General features: G+C 41.5%; 4 protein-coding genes across 5 annotated transcripts in view; 1 reads left to right on the top strand and 3 right to left on the bottom strand.

Annotated features, from left to right (window-relative positions):
* Positions 1 to 512, bottom strand: part of ablim2 (actin binding LIM protein family, member 2) — a 75,804-nt gene extending 75,292 nt beyond the window's left edge. The window contains exon 1 of the mRNA XM_048236261.1: positions 191 to 512. Within this exon, the coding sequence (XP_048092218.1) occupies positions 191 to 200 (10 nt within the window). The 5' untranslated portion in view covers positions 201 to 512. The remainder of the gene's footprint in view (positions 1 to 190) is intronic.
* A 1,017-nt stretch (positions 513 to 1,529) lies between these two features.
* On the top strand, positions 1,530 to 14,348 carry zcchc4 (zinc finger, CCHC domain containing 4). 2 transcript variants are annotated; one of them, XM_048236273.1, is made up of 13 exons: positions 1,530 to 1,725; positions 1,886 to 2,004; positions 2,326 to 2,408; positions 2,924 to 3,202; positions 3,369 to 3,449; positions 8,365 to 8,437; positions 8,534 to 8,678; positions 9,456 to 9,556; positions 9,829 to 9,950; positions 12,699 to 12,774; positions 12,986 to 13,037; positions 13,189 to 13,312; positions 13,745 to 14,348. In XM_048236273.1, the coding sequence occupies exons 1-13, from the start codon at positions 1,626 to 1,628 to the stop codon at positions 13,860 to 13,862; spliced, it is 1,473 nt and encodes a 490-aa protein (XP_048092230.1). In that variant the 5' UTR covers positions 1,530 to 1,625; the 3' UTR covers positions 13,863 to 14,348. The 2 variants fall into 2 exon arrangements, with proteins under 2 accessions (XP_048092230.1, XP_048092231.1); XM_048236274.1 differs by lacking the exon at positions 13,745 to 14,348 and having other exon boundaries at positions 12,903 to 13,037; positions 13,189 to 13,313.
* Positions 4,281 to 7,868, bottom strand: si:dkey-219e21.4 (E3 ubiquitin-protein ligase TRIM39). The gene is made up of 7 exons (XM_048236276.1): positions 7,789 to 7,868; positions 7,083 to 7,248; positions 6,553 to 6,648; positions 6,076 to 6,309; positions 5,768 to 5,787; positions 5,529 to 5,662; positions 4,281 to 5,367 (listed from the first exon to the last, which is right to left on the bottom strand). Exons 2-7 carry the CDS (start codon positions 7,215 to 7,217, stop codon positions 4,763 to 4,765), a joined length of 1,224 nt encoding a protein of 407 aa, XP_048092233.1. The 5' UTR covers positions 7,218 to 7,248; positions 7,789 to 7,868; the 3' UTR covers positions 4,281 to 4,762.
* mfsd8 (major facilitator superfamily domain containing 8) lies at positions 14,196 to 22,960 on the bottom strand. Its single transcript, XM_048236272.1, has 12 exons — positions 22,416 to 22,960; positions 21,991 to 22,064; positions 21,662 to 21,705; positions 20,932 to 21,172; positions 20,696 to 20,809; positions 19,453 to 19,597; positions 18,556 to 18,614; positions 17,882 to 17,990; positions 17,589 to 17,723; positions 16,988 to 17,091; positions 16,065 to 16,294; positions 14,196 to 15,634 (listed from the first exon to the last, which is right to left on the bottom strand). Exons 1-12 carry the CDS (start codon positions 22,469 to 22,471, stop codon positions 15,428 to 15,430), a joined length of 1,518 nt encoding a protein of 505 aa, XP_048092229.1. The 5' UTR covers positions 22,472 to 22,960; the 3' UTR covers positions 14,196 to 15,427.
* Positions 22,961 to 25,551: the final 2,591 nt, after the last annotated feature.

Genomic DNA, 25,551 nt, shown 5'->3' with positions numbered 1-25,551 from the left:
CACAGGTAGTCTACACAGATGATATCACTACACTACCTTTCCTTAGTGTCATATTAAACATATGTCTATAATCTCGGAGAGTGTCGCCTCCCATTTGTTATTATTAAGCAGAATGTGCTCTACAGCTAATTGGCAACACGTAAATGCGCAAAAACGAAACGAATACGAGCGAAGATACGGTTTGGCTTACCAGTGCTCATTGTAACGTCTGTCTTTGTTGCTGATCAGATGTGGTGTGTTGTATCCTCATTCACCTGATAGGGCACAAGCGCTAGTAACGCATGAAGATGCCCCGCGAGCCGAAGACGCCCGAGCGACCCTGGTCCTCGTCGTAGCCTAAACTATGAAGCTTACCGCGCAAAAATAAGTCTGATATCTTTCTCCAAAAGCAAGGACAGTGCCAGTGACAAACGTGAGAATATGTTCTTAATCGTGGAAGGTTGACAGTGAGCTGTTCGTTCGCGTGCCTGCACTGGGTGTGGGCGTGCAGTCGCACTGAGCCCTCTCGCGCCTCTGCCTCAGCAGCATCTCTCGAGCCAGGTGATAAATAGCGCCTCTGACAGCCCCACTGCGTTTCGACCACGTTATAATGAATTTTGGGAAATGTAGTTGTTGTCTATCAAACATCGCTCAGAGTAGCACCATGAAATACTACAGATTCTAATTACGACAACGTAAACAAACGCTTCGAATGACCGTATGAGGAGCCATAAGGAGGGTTAGGCTTCATTCTAAACCATGAACATGCCCTCCTAAAAAATATATAGCCTACATATTAAGCCAAGGCTAAGTCATTTATGTCTGAGTCTAGATTAACGGATTGCTCCAGGTCTGGTAATAAGGGTCAGAGACACCCCAGGTGCTTATTGCTGTTTGAGCAAATCCTGTTAGACCTACACTATCTAATCATATTAGGCCTATGTGGATTACCAGTGTGAAGATTAAATGCATTTTATTGAGTAGCCTATGCTAGGGCTAAATTCACATAAAGTTATTAATTGTGCTTTCTGTTGACTATACTCATTGGAAAACCCGTTAGACTAGCCTACCTAGATTTATAAAGAATTTACAAAATCTGATTCTGAAGTCTGGATCTGATTTTTGGCAAATAGGCCTAGGCCAAATCCCTCATCAATGAAAGAAAATGATCAGATGATATTTTATAACCAAGACGATAGGATATATTAACCTTTATAGTTCCATTTATAATTTCACTCAGCTATTTGATTATTTCATAATACATTTTAACTAGCCTGAACCACATCAAGCTCAGACAGATTTATTGAATGACAATGAGTAGGCTATCTTTATGCCACCTAGCGTTTAGGCCTATGTGAAATAGTGATCAGTAAATTCAGTGAAAAAAATAGAATTGCAGTAGAGATAAATTTACAATTTAAACATTTATACTATATCAGAATAATATTATAGCTCAGGCAAGATGCTCATCTGAAACAAAATTTTGTGAAAATAGGCTACTATAAATAAAAAACCGAAACGTTAATACGTCATCAAATCGCGACACAGTTTTCAAAATGGCAGCCCACTGTTGAGCATGGGTGTAATGTTTTGGTTCTGCAAAATGCTTTTATTAATCCCATGAGGACTTAAATGATTGAGTGAAAATGCATGCGAAAGCAACATCAAATGATTCCGAAGATGGCTATGGAATAGACGTCGTCTTTCACCAAGGAAGCGACAAAATAGCACCATCATGCCCGCATGGTAACGTACAGGTTTAAAATAACAGCTGATGACAGTCTTGTGTGCTGTGCGCAAGTTTTGTTTGTGGAAAGACTAAATGATATTTGGGTTTAAATAAGGTAATACCACCAGATGCTGTGATAAAAATTAGTCATAACTGTGGAATGAAACTGTCTTTCAGGTCCAACCCTGTTGTTTGAAAAAGTCAACAAGGGGGAAGAGAATGGCAGACGATTTTATGCGTGCTCTGCGTGTCGTGACAGAAAAGACTGTAATTTTTTTCAGTGGGAGGATGAAAAGGTAAATGTTGCTGTTAGTGTTGTTGTAGTCGAAAGTTTAAGTATGGTAATGGATAAACTTTGTCAGCTAAATGAGAAACTGACTTGTCCACCATTTTTCACCTTATAAAGGATCACTGGCATTCATTAACCTGAAGACTGAAGGGACATACTATTTATGTGCCCTTGTATATCACATAAGTGTATATTGTATGCAAGTGTGTGTGTTGAAAACCTGTGTATTTGTGCACATAATTGTCATATCATTACCATTAGCAGGTTGTACCATTACATATCAGGCTACCAGCAGTACGTTGTAAAAGTACCTTGATGTGTTTTACAGGTGTCAGAGGCAAGGGTGAAGGCCAGAGAAGAGGAGAATCGCTCAAAGAAGCCTCCCTTTAGTCATTCAGAGTACATTTCCAGGTACCTGTCCTTCACATTGTTTTACAGGGGTTGGAGCCTGTGGCAGTATTATTGCTGGTGTCCTGTACAAAGGAACAAAGAAGTTGTACTATCTGAATAATGTTGTTCAGCAACCACTTTTTGGACCACACACAGAGTGAGGATTTATTTTGGAACACATTGTATAAGTATAGTATAAGTATACTCTTTTGATCCCGTGAGGGAAATTTGGTCTCTGTATTTATCCCAATCTGTGAATTAATGAAACACACTCAGCACACAGTAAACACACATTGAGGTGAAGCACACACTAATCCCGGCGCAGTGAGCTGCCTGCAACAACAGCGGCGCTCTGGGAGCAGTGAGGGGTTAGGTGTCTTGCTCAAGGGCACTTCAGCCGTGCCTACTGGTCAGGGTTCGAACCGGCAACCCTCCGGTTACAAGCCAGGGTGTAGCGTTATGCTTGTCCAATGTCTTTTTATATAACTTCCTGAAATTCAATGTTCTGTTTGCTTTGTGATTTTTTTTTTTCTCAGATTCAGAGAATTTGTCTCACTCCCCCTGGACCAGCGAAGGTTCTGTGTGGACTGTCAGGTTTTGCTTCTACCAAGAGATTGGGATGAGCACAGCAGCCATTCGGCGCTTTCTGATGACATCACAGTGGCCCGTCTCAGGAGGCCTAGCCTGTTGCTGTGTCCCTTGGAGAACAAGAAGAGTAATGCGCAGTACCTGTTTGCTGACCGCAGCTGCCACTTCCTCCTGGACATGCTGTCCACACTGGGCTTCCGGAAAGTTCTGTGTGTTGGAACACCTCGGTGAGCTGCTTACACTGATGTTACAGTTTTGCTACACCCAAGAATCCAGTATTTCCTACAATATTATCTGTATGTATGTGTGTGCAAGGTAAATACATTTCTTGGAGGTTTTTGACACCAGTAATGGTGCTATTAATCATTCAAAGATTTTACTCTTGCATCATAGCCTTCATGAGCTGATCAAACTAAGGAATGCAGAAGGGACTTCAGAGGCCATGAGAAGCCTGCTGTTGGATATTGATTTCAGGTAAATAAAATGATTTATATTACTCTTTCACTACAGTTATATTTACATTACAGTTGCATTTAGCAGACGCTTTTATCCAAAGCGACTTACATATGTTGTATTACAAGGCCCATTGTCTCTGGAACAACTCAGAGTTAAATGCCTTGCTCAAGGGTACAATGATGCAAGCTGGGTATTGAAAACACAACTTTTCAGGCTACTGCATGCTAGCCCAGTTCCTTAACTACTACACTACCGTCGCCCACTAGCCACTCACTAGCATGCTTCAAGCCATTAACAGCATACTGTTTGGGGCTAATCTGAGTTGAGTGCATGAAATGAGTACAATGAAAAAGCCTGGAAGCCAGCCCGAATTTAACCCACAAAAGATGAGGTTGGGAAATTCGGTCTGGACTTGTTTCATTGAGAAACCTCTATGCCCGTACGAGATCTGTGCGCACCAATCAAATCGTCTGAGCAGGCTTTCTATGATGGTGGAAAGATGAACAACAGTGCCTAGTCATTCACATTACTTGAGAATGCTTCAGTTGATTTAGTTTACATCAAAAAGGCTCTTGCTAGAGAAGCTAGAGGATTAGATTTCGCTATCGCTATGTCTTGCACAAAATATTGACAGCGCAATAACTATGAAGGCGTTTAGTTTGTCGTGAAGGAGCATGCTTTGGCTGTTCTCCCCATAGGATTCACATTTTTCATTGCTCTGATTGGTTAAGTCTATCCAATTGTGTGCAGAGGCAATTTTCCTCTGTATCAGTTGAAACACACCCCATAATCACATCCAAATGAAGCAGTACCAGACTCAAATACTGAATAGAACTGAGTCTGGCCATGTCAGGCTAATACTTTGTTTATTTATGGATAGAAACTATAAAAATATCTGTTACAGTTTTCCAGTGTATTAGACCAGTGGTTCTCAAAGTGGTGTCCAAGGACCCCTTAGGTTCTGCAACCCATAGCCAAGGGGTCCGCAAAATAATTTGCTTTAAATGATGAAGTTGTGGTTAATCATTTTAAAAATCATATCTACAGATGAGGACCCTTTTCACCAATAAAACAAGTAAATTGTGTCTTTCCTCCCACCCACGTTAACATTTATCTTGAATCAGTTAACAAAGAACCATTCCTACTGCTGCTTAGATGGTTTATTTGCCAACTAGCTAGCTGATGAATGTGGACAAATAACCAGTCAGCCTCTCACTTTCCTAGCAAAATAAAGACAAAAAAGGCACAACAAATATATACATAAAAAGACTTTTAAAATGTTATATTAAGGTTAAAAAAAACTTTGTGTCTTTAAGTCATTTTGATATACGTCAATTTTGGAGGTCAGGGATCTCCATGTGACTGGACCTAGCAAATCCATCCTGTGGTCTTAGGAAGCGCACGGCGGGGTAGAGGGGATCGACAAACTGGTGGTGCATGCGGTCGAACACAGGTGTTAGGGCGGCAGAGAACTCCTGCAGCAGCTCCATACCGTCCGCATCGTAAAACACCACACGACCCTTTTCGTAGTTCACATGCACACCCACTGTGGCGGGCTGGTCGCGCCCGCGGATGCCTGTTGGGGCCACGTGCCGGTCGTTGTGCCAGGCACTTAGGCGTCCGTCGCGGAGCTCGACGCACCAGGACATCCTGTTGCGCCCCAGCTTGGCGCTTTTGTCCTGCCCTTTCCTGTGCAGGCTGCCATAGGTCACACCCACCGCCCAGGCAGAGCAGCAGCGCACATCCACCTCCCAGTAGTGCTGCCCGGTGGTTATGGCCGAGGTGGCCAGGGCGCAGTACACCTGGTCGAACTGCAGGGGGTGCAACTGGCGCTGAGGGTCACAGGCCTCACTGGAAATGCACAGGCTCCGCCCTTCTCCTGTGATGGCGATCTGTGTATGGCTGGTCTCCCTGTCAATCACTACATTTGATGAATCTGTGAGTAAGAGATAAGGTACTCGGTGAGTCATCCAGCATTTATTTTCATAATATAATGCAAAGGTTAGGATTTTTAGGATCTTTTATATCTCATGAGATGCCATGTCACTGAAGTGGAAAGACTTCAGCAAGGAGCAGAGACTCCCTCGATCTTCTCACCGAGCAGGAAGGTCTTCCTCTTTAACTGAGCCTGCAGGTCTCTGGAGATTTGCTGAAGTTTCCTGAGAAGGTTCTGGAACCTCTCCTCATTCAGTCTTATACTCGCCTCAGCAGCATCTGGTTTCTTATGGCAACTAGAATATTAAATGAAATGGTGAAAGTCAAATAATAAAATGTGAAATATAGCATACCTTTGGGGAAAACAGCCTTTAGAAAACTAAAAAAAATATATATTTTACCTCACTTCTTCTATTGGATCCTGAAAGAGAGTTAATTCAAGAAATATAATTACAGTTTTGAATGTTGCATTTTTAATACCATCAGTACTAAATGCAGTGCATGGGATTAAAATTTAGTTGTGAGTACAAATAACAAAGACAAACGAAGATTAAATGACAAAACCACATTCTGATTATGATCTGAGGCATCTTTCAAAATCAATCATTCCATTTGACTGCGTTCTAGGCACCATCAAGGCTTGCATTCCACAGATGCACTGCTCACGCCTGTTATATCACTGATCCAAGAATGCCAGGACTCATCTTACCGTTGAATTGACCACACCACTCTTCTGTGCCAGCGCGTTCCCAGTGCAGCGGATGCTCCTCTGGACGGCGCTCAGGTGCTGCTGCCAGTCTTTCAGGACCTGGTTGAGCTTGGCGGTGGTCTCCCGGCGGTCCAGTTCCAGGGAGTCGCGGACGGCCCGCTCGTCTCGTTGCAGGGCGGCCCGCATCACGTCGAAGCGCTCCTTCACCTTCTGCTTCATCACCTCCACACTTTTCTGCACCACATCAGGAATACAAAAATGAAGGGGAAAAAAATGCAGTCAGTACAGTCAAACAAGAGATAGACAGGGATGGAGTGTGTGTGTGTGTGGTGATGTTGAAAAGAGTCAAGTCAAACAAGAAATAGATAAGATGATGAGATAAGGGGTATGGAAGTGTGGGTGTGTGAAAGGAGTTGTTAGGAAACTGTTGTTTTGACCCAAAGATCTATCATCTTAAAAAACAAATGGTGCGCTCACAGACAAGTTGCTTCTCCGTTTCTTTAAGGACTGAAGGTGAGCCTCTGTCCTGGCCTCCTCGGCCTTCAGTTGCTCCAGGTGCTTAGACAGTTGCTCCTGTGGAGAGAGTGTGCTGCTATATAGAGATTATATATGACAAATAAATAGATCAATATGACAAACTTGAGAGAGGCACTCTTTGAATAAAGTAGGCTAATATGTGTGTGTAGAAATAAAGGCAGTAGAGAAATTAAAATATTGATTTATTATTATTATTATTATTATTATTATTATTATTATTATTATTAAATGAAGTTAAGCAGTGTTTTTATTAACTATATGGAGCTAACCTAAATGTTTTATTGTCTCTCTACTCTGCACTAGTTGCCTGGATTTGTCCTTTTGCTGTTGACAAATACTGATCCTGAGCCAAAAGTCATACAGTATAACATGATGAACAGGCTTGTGCTGTAGCATAGTAATGTGAAAGTAGGAAACATGTATGTCAGGTTCGGCATAGAAATGTATCTCTTCTCTCTAGTACATCTCACCTGTGTGAGGGGTATTGACGAGTGTGCAGTCTTGCGGAGCAGTTTGGGGGAGCGTGGGTAAGGTTGGACAGCTGGACCCACAGTCAAGTCCTGAGGACCCAGGACAAAGCTGCCAGGCTGTAATTTCTCCTCCATGGCTGTAGAGAGTGCTGTGTCTGTGTCCTATCTTTGTTTATCACAGAGATGTACAAACCGTGACTAAAACAGATTTACATGAAACCAAGCCAAGATTTATTTCATTCCAAGTGGCACAATATATGACAGAGAAACCAAGAGAAGCCATGTTAAGTCACACTTAATGTCTGATCTAGTCTTAACTTTACTGATTAACATAGACTCCCGCGTCCAAACTTTTGTGCAACATATTTTTCACTTCCATATAGATGTTATTGCAGGAGTTTTTCAACAGTTTTTCAAGATCACAAGAGCACTTTGCTACAACATTGTCTGCCTAACAGGTTGTTTGGCATTCTTAAACTACTTCAGCTCAGTTGGGCAATTGAAAAACATTCTAAAATTCTAACCGTTACAGTCGTAATGAAACTGGGACAAACATTCAAAGTCCTCTTGCATTGCACTCCTTGGAGCATAATTAGTTTGTTTAAACAGTGCTTACATTGGATCCCACCAAAGCATTGTTTGTTGCCAATGGCAGCTTTTCAGAAAAGCAAGGAAAACATCTTTGTTCAATGCACTGGTACTGTACCTTCTCTGGAGAGTGTGTTTGTGTGAGTCGGCAGTGCTGTTCCTTCTCTTCCGTCTCTGCACAGACTGGTCTGGTTTTTGCAGGAGAGGAAGGGGTGTGCTGCCCTTAAGCAAGCTCAAGCCTGTTGCTCATAGCATGCTCGTGTGTGTGTGTGTGTGTGTGTGTGTGTGTGTGTGTGTGTGTGTGTGTGCATGCGCGTGCATGCTCCTACATGCTCCTAAAGATACAATGAATATATTCACAAGAGGCTTTTCTCGATTCCTGCACTGTATGGATGTAAACCCACCAACCTAATTATTATCATTATCGGGCATGATTTGCGTTGGTGTGGCCAGAGTAGATTGCTCTGTAATGCCAGCTATGCTCTTGATTATCTCAGACAGAGTTAGTCACCTTGGATTTGGACTTTACCCAGGTGTGTGTGTGTGTGTGTGTGTGTTTGTGTGTGTGTTTGTGTGTGTGCATTATGCCTGCAAATTTAGACCTGCAGAGGCAGTGAGACAACAGCCACACCTCAAGTGAATTCATCCATTATGCGTTCTTGTGCTTCACACACATTTTTTGTACCTCTGCCAGATACTCCCAATTCTACGGCCAGGATGAGTTCTGCCATTACAACATGTTCAATCATCACTTCTTTGGTGGAAATGTAAGAAATGCCTCCCACACAGTTTTAGAAAATAATCATCAAAATAATATTACCTCATGTTATCTCAGAGATTGATGAGTTTGTGAACTTGATCAGGAGCCGGCCGGGGTGTTCCGTGATTTCCTACGAGAAGAGGAAGGGAGTAAGGTCGTCATGGTGACGGATCCTCCGTTTGGTGGTCTGGTGAAACCTCTGGCCCACAGCTTCAGACAGATCTCAGACACCTGGAAAGAGCAGCAGGGTACGGCGGGAATTGAGCGCACTACATACTGTAGCACTGCAGGAGAAATATAGTCCTTTACTTCTTTTAGAAATATTTCATATTAAAATCACTTTCTTACATAAACGTTCTTACATATCGATACAGATCATGGAAGATCATTCTTGATCTTTGAATTCCACTGTGGTAATAACAGAGGTGTAAAATTCCGTCTTCAGAAAATAAAAAGTCCTGCCACTTATTTGCTCCAACCATTCAATAAACTAGCTGATTCTAATTGGCACAATTACTAAGCCAGGTAAATGTGTTAATTAGTGAAATCACCTGTGTTAAGTGCACCGGTAGAACCGATACATAGTAGTACTTCTACTTTCTGAAGCCGGACTTTTACACCTCTGTTAGGGTAATAACATTAGCCATGAACACTTGATATAATTTATAGTGGTAGATATTTTCCCAGATGTATCCCATCATCCCTCTTTTGTAGGAAGTGTTTTCATTTAGCTGATCCAGACGCACGAAGCAGAACATTTCCCAATGATTTTAGAGCCCAGGGCCAGATAACACTGTACACTCTGTACACATACTTCAGTAATACGTTGCATTGATACATTCCAAGAAATGTAGCTTAGAGGTCATTTAACAGTGATTCCTGTTAGATCTTGCAGTGTTTTGGTAGGTATTGTGGCAGGTAGTGTATTTCTGTGTGTGTTTGTGTGTCTGTATCTGTCTGTCTGTGTGTGTGTGTCTATGTGTCTGTGTATTCATTAATTAATATCCATTAATCCATCCCTGCAGTGAATAGCCAAGCAGAGATGCCCATGGTGTGGATCTTCCCCTACTTTTTTGAGCCACGAATCGTTGAGTGTTTCTCCTCATTCACAATGCTGGACTACCAGGTATTACACAAAAACATACTACCGGTACATCAAGGGCTCTAGTGAGATGGCCAGTTGGTTTGTAGGGACACTGAAATCAAACATTTATAAATAACACAGTACCTGTTCAATCAGTGGTTTCAGGTAGTTTCTTCATTCTGGTGTCAGTGTCAGTGTCCAGTGTCATATTAAGAAAGAAAAGTTGGGGAACAGCAATACTAGAGGAATGGACATCCAAATTAGCCTGCAGAGGTCAGTCCATATCCCTACTTTACTCTTTTCTTCTCCCGTAGGTGGACTACGATAACCACGCCCTGTATAAACATGGAAAGACTGGTCGAAAGCAGTCTCCCGTGCGACTCTTCACAAACCTGCCCGCCCGGTATATTGTCCTACCTGAGCAGGAGGGCTACAGGTAAAGTCAATTCACGCATAGCACACTTAAAAGCAATGTAATTGACCCAAGGTGCTGCCTTCGCCCTGCAAACCTGCCCAACAGAATTACTGTCAGCCTCTCGCCAGACTGAACACAAGTCAAGTCAAGTCAAGTCAACTTTATTTCTATAGCACATTTTAAAACAACTGAGTTGAACCAAAGTGCTTACAAACAAACATAAAACAATGACAATGGTACAACAACAATAATAACATAACATGGGGGAAAATAAATACATAATTGAAATAATAAACAAATTGGTCAAAAATAAAATAAAGAATAAAGAGTGTGTGTGTGTGTGTGTGTGGGGGGTGGGTATTAAGGTAGATTAAAAGCTTGGGAAAAATGAAAGTCTTTAAGTTAGACTTAAAGCAGTCAATGGTTGGAGAGGACTTAATATGTACAGGTAGACTATTCCAGAGTTGGGGGGCAACAACAGAGAAGGCTCTATCACCCTTAGTTTTAAGGCGTGTTTTGGGGATATAGAGAAGATTCTGAGATGAAGACCTAAGTGATCTTGGAGTGCTGTAAGGAATTAGTAGGTCACCTATGTAACTAGGTGCCAAACCACTGAGGGCTTTGAAGAAGTAAAATTTTAAAAACTTAACTCTGTGCTCCACAGGTAACCAGTGCAGCTTAGCCAACACAGGAGTTATATGCTCACGTTTCTTAGAGCCACTTAATAATCTAGCTGCTGCATTTTGAACTAGCTGAAGTCTGTTGAGAGTGGAGTGGGTCAGGCCTGCATATAGTGAATTACAATAATCTAGTCTAGATGTTATGAAAGCATGTATAAGAGTTTCAAGATCGGAAAAGGACAAAAAGGGCTTCAGTTTTGCAATGGTTCTTAACTGGAAAAAGCTGCCTTTGACCACACTATTTACTTATTAAAATGTAAAGAGGAGTCAAAGAAAACCCCAAGATTCTTTACTTCACTGTGGCAGTTTGCAGAGAGAGGTCCTAGTGCATTTTTCAAGATAGAAACATCACTTGGAGGGCCAAAAATAATTATATCAGTTTTACTTTCGTTCAGTTGAAGAAAATGTCTTGCCATCCAGCATTTGATGTCGCTGAGACAGTTAAAAATATTCTCCAAGGAACAAATGCCATTAGTGTTAACAGGCAGGTAAAACTGAGTGTCATCTGCATAGCAGTGATACTGAATGTTATACTTTTTAAAAATTGAGCCAAGGGGTAGCATATAAAGAGAGAATAAAAGAGGGCCCAAAATGGAACCCTGAGGAACACCACACTTTATAAGGGCAGATGAAGAGGAGAAATTGCCTAAACTAACTGAAAATGATCTATCACTAAGATAAGAAGAGAACCATTGCAAAACAGAACCCTGGAGACCAACTTCATCCTCCAAGCGTTTTAATAGGATGTTGTGGTCAATGGTGTCAAATGCTGCACTCAGATCAAGAGGGCGCAAGATCCAGAATCAACTGCTAAGAGAATGTCGTTTTGGACTGTAAGCAAGGCCGATTCAGTGCTGTGCAGAGATCTAAAACCTGATTGGAATTTATCACATATATTGAACTCACTCAGATAAGAAGAAACCTGAGAGAGGACAACCTTTTCTAGTATCTTTGACAGAAAAGGAAATTTATAAATAGGCCTATAATTCTTCAGGTCACTGGGCTCAAGGTTAGGTTTCTTAAGTAAAGGTTGCACAATTGTAACGTTTTAAAACCTGAGGGGACCACTCCATTGGTTAGTGAGTGATTAATTATGGCCAATACAAGAGGGCAGATGATGGTAAAAATTTCTTTAAAAAGGCGTGCAGGTAAAACATCTAAGTGGCAGGATGTAGATTTTATATGGGAGACCACCTTAGAAAGCTGGGAGGAAGATATAGCCTGAAACTGTTGGAGGCAGCTAGGTGAACGTTCTATCACTGAGGGATCCGAATCTGGAGGTGAAATTTGAGATTTTATTTTGTCAATTTTATCGATGAAGAAGTTGAGGAACTTCTCACAGATTTCTGTTGAAGGGGCAAGAGTAGATGACGCAGAGGCAGGATTTATAATAGAGTTAATGGTATTAAATAAAACTTTTGGCCTATGAGCATTATTGTTGATAAGCTGAGCATAATACTCAACCTTTGCTGCCTTAACATAGTTTTGGTAGGTCAAGAGCCCCAGCCCTTCCTCTGGAGACCTGCGGTCATTTAGCGGTCAGGGTATTAGCGGGAGGACAGTGGTTGTGTTCCAATTTGCGTATTTCTGTACTCACAATACCCAATATGAGTGCACAAGTGTACTGGCTTGTGCACTTATATAAGGTATCGTAAGTACAGAAGTATGCAAATTGGAACACAGTCAGTGAGGTTAATGTTGACTCTGCTGCAGAAGAGTCGATATCGAGGAAGAGTGCTGGTCACCACTGATGTGATGTGAGTGGCGCACATGAAGTCCAAACAGACACAGGGCACTGGATTAGTGCAGTTAGCACTGCTGAAGCAATCACAGTGTGATCCATGGTGGTGGTAATCATAACCAATAAGCATATGAGTGTGTTGTTTGAAAAATGATCTCATAGCACTCGGTTGAACAGTTTTAACACAATTATAGTGTCATTTCCACTCTCAGATCTGTTGTGTTCTGGTGACGCTCCTCTCCTCTGGGGCTACTCAGCGAGTGACCATTAGCAGCCATCAAATTTGGTTTAAAACTGAGCAGCCATCTAAGTTGGTTTAAAACTCTCTGGATCCTCTCCCCCAATCAGATTCTGTGCTCTCTGTGAGCGTTATGTGTCGGCAGAAAACAAGCACTGCTCTGAGTGCAACGTGTGCCCCTCAAAGGTAAGTAGCCAAACAGTTCTAAAGCATACTTATGTTAGATTATACTGGATTAAAAGGGACGAACAATTACGGATGAAATTGTAAATCCATAAAAGTCTTTAAATGGATAATGTGATGTAATGTCTCAGGTGCCGATTTCCATGTCTTTTGTTGGTGTCTCACTGGGGGCTTTCCATAATGATTTCCTTGAACAAGAGGCTTGTTCTTACAGGACGGAAGAGAATGGAGGCACTGTGCTGACTGTGGAAAGTGTGTGAAGCCGTGTAAGTTTACAATTAATCGGCCAACTATCACGGCCTCCGATGGGGGTACCCTCTAGAGTGGAATCCTTAAACATAACATCAAGAAGCTTTAATCAAACTCTACTGTATTTACTTTGGTATTCTTCTGTCTTTGTCTGTCTGTCTGTCTCAGCTTGGCAACACTGCACCTCTTGTAGTCGCTGTGCCCTCCCAGATCATCCTTGTGGGCGAGGTCAAACAGGGTGTTTCAACTGTGGTAGCCTGCAGCACAAACACAGAGCGTGCCCCAGCAAACTGTAAGAAGAACACACACACACACACACACACACACACACACAGAGAGAAACACGGAGCATGCTCCGGCGAACTGTAATACACACACACACACACATATAGCGACATAGAACCTGCCCTGATAAACGGTGACACACACACAGAGCCACAGAAACATAGACACACACAGGTAAAAACATTCCTGTCAAGTAATGAATGATGCACTCTTAGTCCGAGTATATCTCAAACTATGGTACACCAACACCAAAATAGACACCAAGCACTGCCACAAAAACAAGAAGCACAAAGAAATGAAAAGTGAACCAATACTCAGCAACTATCGGGCCTACAGAAACCCAAAAAGGGGAAGTAGTGGGGTCAACACTGGTCAACCAGCAGTCAGACGCCTTTTCAAGCATGTTAGTAAGGGACATGTTTTTATATAACCCACGCAGGAGGCCGCAACTGAAGGGGAAGAGCGGAGGCCCTAGTCAAGCGACACACGCGGCCACCAGAAGGTCAGCCAAGAAGAGGAGCCGAAAAGCACACAGGAAGAAGCCGAGCGTTACATAAACCTCACTTGTGCATAACAGGATACTTCAGAGAGTCACCGGGAGCGATAACACCCAAGTCCATGCTCTGGATCAGTGCAGCCGTTTTCTCCGAATTCGGTTCAGGAGAATCTACATCTCTTCCCAATATTTGTTTGTTTTTCAGTTCATCTGACTTGGCGTGTCTAACCCATTCCCCGAGTGTGTGTGCTCTAGGCAGATATGTGCCTTTTAACCTTGAATTCAGGGATGACATATTTTATTATTCGTCATCAGGATACTCCAATGTAAACTTGCTCAGTTAAACACACAATCTATTCCACCTGTGTGCACAAAATTCTGGCAAAAACAGTGACCATGGTAAGTGTTTTAATACACACAATAAATATCCAGTGCTATTATAGTAATGACCCATTCCACCCAATTAATACATTCGTCACCAAGTTTGTTACCAGTGTTTTAAAATTGAGTCTTTTGGAAATTCAATAAAATTGTATTATTTAAAGTACTACTTTAGAATTGTTTGCTTGTCTGAAAATACGGTACAAACTCTGTTCAAATAAAGTAGAGCCTCAGGAGATCATTTGCAACCATTATTTTTGCAAATATGCACAACTTGGCCATATTAGCACCTTGTAATTAAATATTATAAAAAAAATAATAAAAATAAATCACATACAATGCACATGCACAATTACGGCTCCCACACACAGTTGCGTTCCCGACGGTAGCTATTCAAAGTATAACCATAACTTGATTGGCTGGTGCCTTCTGTTGTTCCTCGGTGCAGCAAAATTGTAACTTTTCGATGCAAGCGGCGGGAGCAACGTGACGCAACAGACCCACAATTCAGTTCGGCAACAGATGACTTAAGCCCATGTATAGTGGATGGGATGCGTATGCAGCACTGCACTGCACGCAACTGTGTGTGGGAGCCGTAACAGACGTGTTAGTGAGTACAAGCAGAGCTGAGAATAAGTTAACCATCATATAATCAATCATCGGTTTTACAGTGAGAGATATTAGTCATTACAGAGGATCCAGAATTCAAAGCTTTCAAACTCAACTCACTCGTTTAGCCTTGGCTTTTTAGGAGCCAAGCAGAGTAGTTACATTGTTTTATCATAAAAATGTGTATGTATGAATTCTTATCTAGCATGTTCATGGGTGAATTGCCACTAGTCAAAGAACAGAGTGTTGTCTGCTTGATAATAGTCAAAATCCGTCAGTAATCTGGGCAGATTTCATTGGTCAAACAGTTAACCCAGCTTAACCCAGCTTAATATCAGGTTGGAACCACCCATTGGGAATGTGCAGCTGTCAATGCTACTTTCCAGATACTTGGTTAGTGTGTCTTCAGTAATAGCAACATTCTCTGGCTTCAAACATAGAAGTCAAAGTAGCATAACAAAACATACAGTAGAGGTCCCACAACATTAAAACCAACTCACACTCAAGTGTTTTAAAATGTTTTTTTTTTGTTTTTTTTTTTTTTAAAAGTCTCATCCAGGTTTCTATCCATTCATGTCAACTCCATCCATCCATCAGTTTCTCTCACTCGCCCTCCATCCATCCTTTCCTGCCGCGTCACTCCTGTAAGCGTCCGTGACGGATGGAGAAGGCGATGAGGCGCTTGTACATGCCGACCAGCAGCAGGGTAGCGGCCATCACGATGCCGCATATGAGGCTGAAGGCCCATCTGGGCCCCAACAGCGTGTACACCTGAGACACGAACACCGGGCCCAGGGTCCGAGCACCGCTCCCCGACGCCGTCAGCCAGCCCATGTACACACCCTACACACACACACACACACACACACACACACACACACACACAGAGAGTTATATACATATGCACAGATGCAGTCACATCATTGTCACAACGTAACATCAGTCAAATACAGATTTCAAACATCAGTCAAATACAACTTCATATGCAAGTCAAAGTCATATGCAAGGTAGCCAACGTACAGTTAACCAATTCAAATAATTTATGGTGATTATATTGATGTGTTGAAATATTTATCTAAGGGTTTAAGCTCTACAATGTACATGGGCTGACTGTTTTATTTTATAGTTCAGTCAGTTTGTATGCTTCTGGGACAATGGTGTGTTTGTTTTGGATTATCTGTACTCCATGGAAATGGATTTCCCATGAACACCTGAATGCCCAACAATGTGTACATTTTGGAATAGAGGGAGGGGTGCCGTGTGTGTGCAGTACCTGTGGCTTAGGCCCCAGTATCTTTGAGTAGAGTGTGTAAGACATGACGTTGCAGGCCGAGAAGCCGACTCCGATGAGGAAGTTGGAGATGATGTACTGGGCCAGGTGGATGGCGGGCGTGTACAGGCACCAGGACTGGTCGGCCGGGCAGCCCGTGGGCTCCACGGTGGCGTTGGGCGCAAACACTGTGGTGGCAATTGCCTGCTGGGTACGGCTGCTGTTGTGAATGTCTGTGTGTGAAGAGATGGAGTTTTAGAGTACAGGTTTTTAATATGTTAAGGTGATGCTGGTGATTTGGAGAGATCAAAATTGTGTGAATAGAGAAAACAATCTATTGAGAATATAGTTTTATAATGGTATAAAAGGAGGATATCAAAATATCAACAAAAAAAAGCCTATAAAAGGGATATTATGTTTTCCCTATGAAAGGGATATTAAGTTTCAATCTTGTATCCAACTAGATTTGGACTAATGTTAATATACAGAAAAATATCTGTTATGTAAAAATATCTCCCTTTACACTGCTGGAGTTGTACCCTCAGAATTTCATCTTAACAGATATTATAGCAATCATTGCAACAACAGAGTACTGAAAATAGCCATGTTGTCATGAAAGACATCACAACATAAAACAATGCGAAAAGATGATCGCAAAATTGCAACAGACATTCTGTAACAAACTGACCAACTGATGGCCCTAATCTCTGACAGGGCATTCCAAAGCTAATGGAGACACAAACACGGCTGTGTCACCTTCAAGATTCTCATGTGACAAACATAGTTTCAAAAACTAGGAGACAAGGAAGGCACACCAGAGACACAAACATGTTAACGGGTGACCAAGACCAAGGACCATGTGTACTAGTCAGTGGGGAGGATGTAAGAAACTGAGTAGTGGTGGGAATGAGTCTTGTGCTGCCTACCTGCCCACTGGATCTTGGGGTACTGGTTGCCCCAGGGAAGGAGGATAAAGAAGCCACAGAAGATGATGGCCAGACCTCCCAGAAGTACTGGCCGATCCCCAACCCTTTCAAGAATACAGATGGATACAGGTTAAATTAATGACACTGATTTAGCCAGCATAGTACATAGACTTTTAATGAAGACCAATTTCCAAGACTTCACCTGACACCTGACACCATAACCCCATGGGTAAGATAAATACATCATGCTGTTCCTTCTATTACCACACAACACCTGGTTTTGTTACCAATTTACAGAAAGAGGAAGCCACAGTTTTCCTAAGTTAAATACAGCATGCTTTTCATTCTATTAACATTACCAATTCACAGAGAAGAAGCTGAAGTTTCATGGGTGTTTTTCTAGATTAAAAAAAGAATTGTTCCAACAAACATCACTCTTAGTATCTTATCTTATCTAGTCTCAACATGTAGAACGTCCTTCGAGAGTTATTCATTCTATGTGAGGCAGCTGCACAGCTACCATGCGGAAGTTGCAGCTTAGCTCAGCCATCTCACAGTTACAGTAACCAAATGTTTGATCCCTTTCCTCAATCCCACGTACCTCTGAGAGATGACCTTCACTGCGAGGAAGACCAGGATGGACTCAAAACCAATGCAGGCCAGTATAATTCCATTATACAAAACTGCCTGTCTCCTGGTCCATGCAAACATGTCCATCGACAAAGGTGTAGATATACTACAGATGGAGACAGACACAAGAAACACAAAGAGAAAAATGTTGCAATAAGAATCCACCACGCTCATGTTGATTTATGTTGTTGTTAAGACTTGTTACTTTCTTAAATAATTTCACTTTTAAATAATAAATATGAGATTTGACATCACAGGACATACGTTTCAAATACGGCGAAGATGAAGAGGATGATGAAGAACAGGATATTGGAGGTCACCACAGCGATCTGGTCAATGTCCCCCTCAACATCTAAAGGAACGGTCACCCGTTCTGAGGTACCAGGGGACAGAAAGGTAAAGACAAAATTCCATGATGAATGCACTAATTAGTCCCTGACAACAAACACCAATATCATACCCTGCAAGCACCAACATGCTAGGTAAATGAAGGATTTACCTATATTGTAAGTAATTGGGATACAAATATCTGCTCAAAAATAATGTTTGTATGTCCTTTTCTGAAATGCAATGACAACCTACACGATGTTATACTTTTTGAATGATAATTAACATCTATGTTTTGTAAAGCACCACTCAGTCGAACACATCTCAGAATAACTCCCTAAAGGAGTTGCCATGGGGCAACCTTTTGAGCAATGTTCAATGTTCAACCAGTTCCATGTGTTCTAATTGGATCATCATAAAAATCTGGCTACTGATGATTGAAGTTCTTGGGAATGAGAACATGTCAGAACCACAAGCAACTTTGATCAAAAAGTTGCCTTGTGCATCATCAGCTTAATAGATTGTGTTGCTGAGACAAATCATGCTCTGTCCAGAAAGACATTGTATAAGTTTGTAACCTCTACAAAAAATATATTGACTTTCAGTTTTACCCTCTGAGATGTAGTTGATTGATCGTATGTGCCTTCCGTGGTCATCAACACGATGTTCTCTATTAGAAAAAATAAAAGCAATGACAAGTAGGGAAATCAGCCAACAATGTGTAAAACATTAAAGCAGCACTATGGTATTTTGCTCTAAAACTTGTGAGTGAGCTAGTTACCCAGAAGGCCTTGCAAACACCACCAGCCGTAACATTGCTAGAAGCCTGCTAACTGGTGTTTTCTGGCGATAATACCGGTAACTCAGCAATGACATGCTGTAAAAAGGTTTCCCTTCATTTTTTTGGTTGTGCGTCCCTACCCAGAACACAGAACTGCATAGTACATATCCTGACTGAACACGTGTTGATCTCTCCTTCATGACCACATACCATCAAAATTAATTTGAAGATGATACCAAATACAGTTGCCTGACACAAGCATACTTCAAAAGAAGGCACATTCTTGTAGAGTGTTGTTTTCGTAAAGTATGCTAAAAGACGATGACCACAGGGCCACTTAAATGAGGAAGTGATAATAAGTCTCAAATTCCAGGAAAAGCGCAAAGTCAGTTAATGGGCAAAGTGTCTCGTGCATGAACATGGCATGTGGCATGTAGAGAGCATGTGAGAGCTGGCATGTGAGAGCTGGCATGTGAAAGCATGTAGCTGACCAACCCATGGTTATGCTTAGGATCTTACTTGATGCATTAAATTAGCAAATACATGTTGCCTAGTTATTGAATTAGCTTAAGTTAGACTTTGCCCGGCATTTAAATTAGGGTCCCATTAGTTAAATGCCAAAGGAGTAAGTAAGTGGCTGCTATGACTGTCAAATCTATTGAATCAATATTATAAACAACATAAGTGCAATACCAAAAACAGTTTAAAGGGACAGGCTGCATCTCACCTCAGCACCAGGATGACCAGAAGGATGTTGATGATGCCAAAGCACGCTGCTAGCAGGGCTGGAGCGGTGTACATGTTAAACTCCAAGCGAATGAGGTCCAAAGACCAGCCGGTCTCGCCAATCACTGATAGACCTGCTTGCAGAGCTGCGCCCACAACCCAGAGAGAAAAATGTCATCTTCCATTAGATATCTAGAACCAGTGGTAACACTGCATACACACCGACTATGGTTGATACCATCTTAAACTTAACCAATACTGTCAGACTAGAGAATTAAGCTGGAAAAGATTTTGGAAAAAAAGCATCCAGTCTGACTACGTCATAGGTAGCTAGCAGAGGAGCACTGTATTAGGCTCAAATAGAATAATATGAGAGAATAAACATTGGGGTTGGGTACCGACTGAATTACGTCTTTATTACCGAGCACGGTTTCAAATGAAATCAAACGGTGTCAAATTTCGGTAATTTAATGCGTATCAGGAGCGGAGTGCACCAGCTGAGCTTATGCCTGGGTGTAACGTTATGTCTGGCTCAAAAGCTAAAGTTATTATGGCCAATTCAATACAGCATTTAGATTTAAACCTGCATGTGTTATGCCAGGTGCGGGTTTTAATTCGATAAATCAGAATCGTATCCCTGGTAAGAACTTAAATAATTATGGTGACATTTGGCGGTGTGCTATGGAATGCACCCATCGTTTTGAATCAGAAGAGTTTGGGATCTTCCCAAGTAAGAGACAGTGGAGTTGTGGGTCAGATAGTAGGTCCTTATAAATGGCCTGCAGGTGACCCTGTAAATGTACAGATAATTTACCCATGCTTAATGTCTTTGTTAATCCTACACCTCTTCTCACACACAAGTATGCCATCAGGTGAATGGCAGACATGGCATCTAATGACCAAATTCTGTCTATACAAATTCCCAATTCCCAATAGCAGAAGTGTTTACATTGTTTGTTCCATGTTTCAGTTTGATTCAGTGTGTTTAATATATGTTTACTATCCACTGTCATATGTTCATACTTTAGGAGGGGAGAGGAAGGTGAAGAGGGGGGTGTTAAAAATGTTCTAGGTGTATAAAATTAATTATTTTTTGCAGCTTTATTCAAATGTTGTAGTTGTTGCAAACAAGGCATTACAGATTCAGTAAAGGTAACACCAGGCAGGTACCAAACCCTTCACCCAACATAGACCATTTCCATCTTGTGTTCAAATCCGCTACCCATAATTCCACATGTACAAACCTGGGCCAAGGATGAAGCCCAGAGCCTGGCAGGCACTCATGTTGGCCATGGCACTTGTCCTCTCCTTCAGTGACGTGGCTCCAGCGACGTATGCCCTCACCACCGCCACATTACCTACAAGGAATCCACACAGTCCATCCTGTATTACATCATATCATTTTATGCTGTAAAGCATACAGATTATCTACATCATTTTAGGACTGAAGAATGCTAATAAAAACTACTGATCAACCAACCTGCCCCGAAGCCCACAAATGCTCGAGCCATGAGCATATGGAATTTGTTCTCGGAGGTGGGCAGGTACAAGTACGCGTAGTATATGTTAGCCGAGACGTTAATTAATATGGAGCAGACCAGCGGCTCTCTGCGGGGCCTGTGATTCGACCAGAGGCCAAAAAGGGGGGAGGCCACCATCTGACCCAGGCTGTAGGCCGCCACCACCCAGCCAAGAAAACTGCCATCTGCGGAGACATCAATCTGGGGAGACAGAAATGGAGAAAGACAAGTTACTCTTCATACAGTTAGACAGTTAGCTTAACTGGGATATACACAGAGGAGTGGTATTTATACCTCTAACTCCTACTTCCCCATTTTATCTGTTCAGTTGAGGCTGTTGATCTGTGTGAATGTTTTACTCCTCTGTTCATTCATTTTCTTGCATTTTCCCTCAAGCAGTAAACAGAAGCACCATAGCATTCACACTCTCACTCCAGTGAATGCAGTCTTTGATTTTGTCAGGTGAATGACTGCAACATGAAGGCAGTCTAGTAGCCAATTCTTTATGTTTCTACTGAGGAAGAGACTTTCAGTTCCTTTTTTATTTTATTTTGTCTAAACAAAACTTTTACTTCTGCTTCAACATTCAAATCTCTGAGTCAAAATTAAGCCACAATTTCTTAGAATGAATGTTCTGGTGGAACTCTAACAATGATATACCAGATAGTTGTTTTGGTTTCTTTCTCTTACCTTTTGCAGAAAAGGCCATATAGATGTAATCACAATAGTGAAACCTAGAAATAAATAAGTATTTTTTTATTTCAATGCATAACAATACAATAAAAACATGTTCAGTACTATCTAAACATAACTCACCTATAAAATTGTTTTATGTCATGTAGGTCTACTTAATGTGACTAATAGAACTAACTCAAAATGTACGTTTTTATAAGTTAGGTTTAAAGTGTATTGAAAGCCACGATAATGGGTCTCCAAATACCCCTTAGTTTACCAGATGGATAAATCGGCATCGGGATTCATGACATTTGGTTTATGGCAGAGGTGAAAGTGACACATACCAACACTGCTGAGAAACATGGTGAAGTACATGACCCGAATGGACCTCCACCTGTTCTTGTACGCGTCATCATCACTACAGACAGAGAGGATGAATGTTTGTAAACAGCTCAGTCACCTGAATCAATCTTTGCATCGCCTGGCTACTTCAGCGTTTTCTACCAATATTATCTATCCACAAGAAACAAACATAGTGTGCAGTTACTCTGAAGGTAGCCAAATTCTTGCGGTCTTGAGTCTTTACTCGCACAAAGTTAAGTTAATAATGCATTATGGTCACACGACCTAAACATCTCAAAAGTTACCGATTTACAGCAGTGTCAGCTGGCCGAAAAGGTCAGGTTAGAGTGCACTGTTGCGTTAGCCATGGCTAACTTATCTTTGGAGTTAGACAACAAGGTAGCTAGCTAATCGATAAAACGCTCACCTGTCGACGTCGCCTTTCAATAGCGGGGTATTCTCCTCCGACTCCGACAGAGACATTATTTAGCCCTTAGAGATTAAACAATATGCAGGGCAAAGACGAAGCAGACCTTAGGTAGCTAGCACAAAGGTAATGTTACCCGTAGAGAGCATGTTAGCCTCCTACCTAATCAAATTAAGATTCCACAAGACTACACAGACATTATGTTAACTACACGTTATACGCTGCTGAAGCGTAATGCAACATTTTAATTTAGTGAAATGTTGCACTGTTGACATGAGCACCCTAGAAATCGTATAGACCTATGATTTAGACTGAAGTACAAACCTCCCTTGTAAATGAACCTACTGCAGATCCCATAATTTGAACTAGCCTACCCTCACGTGAATGTTCATAACGTAAACGGGTAGCCTAGCCTTCCAGAGTAGTCAACATTCTCTGCTCTGGTCTGACACTTCTGATCTTTCTTCCCAAAATTTGATTGGACAAAATGAGTTTCTTCGTCTACAGTGCCATAGGAGAGAACATATTTGTGACCCTATACTGACACCAACAGGAGGGGATGATAGCTGCAATGTTTTATTATCCAAGTCCCCTTCAAAAGTTTCAAGTGCTCTAAAACAGTGGTTCTCAAATGGGGGTATGCGTGATCTGGGCAGGTTTAGAATCATTTGTTGCAAATTCAAACGCTATTACGCATTGCTGTTTCGTGCTTCTACTAGCCTTAGCGAAATAAGCGTACAGAAGGACAAATGGATATTAGAAGTTTCTTTAGAGGAAAAAAAGGGCAGAGCAGGGACAAGAAGTGGAAACTCACAGTGTGTTATCTCCCGCAACCCAGGAGGACATTTCGATCAGCTCAGTTTCCATATATCGTGATTTACTATTGAATCACATGCGCAGTAGGCTAAATATGGTAAACCTGACCTCGTTTGAGGGGGTTTCCAAGCAATGCATGTTGGGCTTGATTTTGACAGAATGGAACTTTTTCTTTGGGCAAAAGTTCGTGATGGCCTACACAACCCAAATGCATTGCTTTCAAGGCACCCGCCCATTAATTAAAGGGGATGACGTCCAAATGTTTATCCCGAGACGAACGCTCACACCTGTGCACTTGACAGAGGTGCATGACGATGTTTATTCTACAGGCTATTTTAATGTCATATTTTGGGTGTTGTATGTGGTGCACTTTGGCAGAAGAGACGTTCTCCTTACACGGTCTTTAAACATCAAAATACTCAGAATGCCGTGACGTGAGTCATTACAATTGGCCTTCCTTTTCATTCTCAAAGTAGGTTAAAATTGCATGTTCATCAGCCCGATTTTCAAAATCTCTCAGGGGAGAAACCCCCGGACAAAAAGGTCTCTAACTTCTGGGCTCTAGCCCAGAATGTTTTAAATAGCTAGCGACGCCCCTGTGCGTAGCCTACCCCTGGGGGTACGTGAAGGCACTCCAGGGGGTAGGCCTACGTGAGATTTTAACCCTTAAAAAACACACCCTGTTACATTGCTCCGCAACTGTTCATCGCAGCGAGATGACACCTTTATTGCGTGACAGAGCAGAAGTGGGGCTTTTCCAACTTGTCTGTACGTTAAAGTATGAAAATAAAAATCATGAAATTAAATTGCACCATATTAGGCTTTACTTCTCTGCGTTCTCCTGCGCACCCATTACTCTCGTTTGAATTACTCGCGAACCCGTAAACGCATAGATAGGCCTATGGCAAGCATATCAGATGAAAGAGGAGACACAGGGCTATCCATTGATAGCAAGTATGTTGATCCTTCTGGCTTAAAAACAGACGAAGTGACTACAAAATAATAACTTAATGTACAAAAACCAATGCTGCACACCCCTTACTCTCGTTTGAATGACTTGACCTGTGTCGGATAGATAGCCTAGCTATGACACGCATGTCAGATGAAAGAGGAGACACGGAGCTATTGATACCAAGTACATCCTTCTGGGTTATAAAACAGATGAAGTGACAGCAAATAATAACTTCATATAGCTCGACTTACCTCACGTTTTTTTTTCTGTTTTTGTAGCAAAGCATGTTTATAATCCAACGCTATTGTGTGTTTCTCTTTGGCACAGAATTTTCGTTTTGAGATCCTACCAAATTCCTGGCATCCAATTCAAGGCTCATATTGCATCCCATTTTTTTCGGGAAACACCTTTTTTGCCTTTACTTTGTTCATGGCAATGCAGTAAAAAGTTGTAGAGAAACATGAGTGCAGATAGGCACACACAGGCTATAACACGTAAACTCGGGTCAAGTCAGGTCAGATCAGTTTTTGTCACAGATATGGAGCGCAGAAAGGTAATTAAATCACTAAATAAAAAAAATGGCACTTACTTCTGTAAGGCACACACCACATATGTCAGTAAATTGCTCAGCCCTAGAGAATTCCTCCACCATGGCAATGAATGATATTGCCAGATTCAGGACAGTCTGCCCTACACACACATGAAATGCATGAAGAGCTAGCTTGCTGTGGTGAGATACATATCAAAATAAATATTTTTTTATAATATGCCTTTTATATTTTAATTTTTTAAAAATAAAAATAAAATCAATGCTAGTACTAATACATGAAATGATGGTAGATCTGGATAGCCTAGATTCTGCTGAAAAAACAAACAAACAATAGGCTATAATATGTGTGTGTGGCACTTACAATGACCAGAATAAATCCTTATAAATAAAAGATAGTGCAAATGCCCTAAAAACAGCGGTTAAAATATGCATAGATTTAAAAAGTAGATCCATGCCAAAATACCTTAAAAACAATTACTTAAGAAATATGTCAGGAAACCCGCCATCACCTGTCTATCACTGTCAAAACTCAAACGATGGAGTCGTGGTTGAAGTTTATGGATGGAGTCATGGTTCCAAAGTTTAATAAATTAGACACTGATGTCACAGCGCTCTGTTTTAAGTCTTTTTTTTCTCAACTAAAAATGCTTTGCGCTGGTTAGAAGGTTCTTGACTGAAAAAATATTTCACAGGGGGTACATCACTGAAAAAAGGTTGAGAACCACTGCTCTAAAAAATACAATGTTTGCCACATTTATAAGCATGAGTGATTTTATTCATAGATTAGGCCTACACAACTGAATAGCGTACTTTATACT

The sequence above is a fragment of the Alosa alosa genome, chromosome 24 (genome assembly GCF_017589495.1).
Source record: "Alosa alosa isolate M-15738 ecotype Scorff River chromosome 24, AALO_Geno_1.1, whole genome shotgun sequence".
In the NCBI taxonomy this organism is placed as follows: domain Eukaryota; kingdom Metazoa; phylum Chordata; class Actinopteri; order Clupeiformes; family Clupeidae; genus Alosa; species Alosa alosa.
This window is presented reverse-complemented; position numbering and strand designations above follow the sequence as displayed.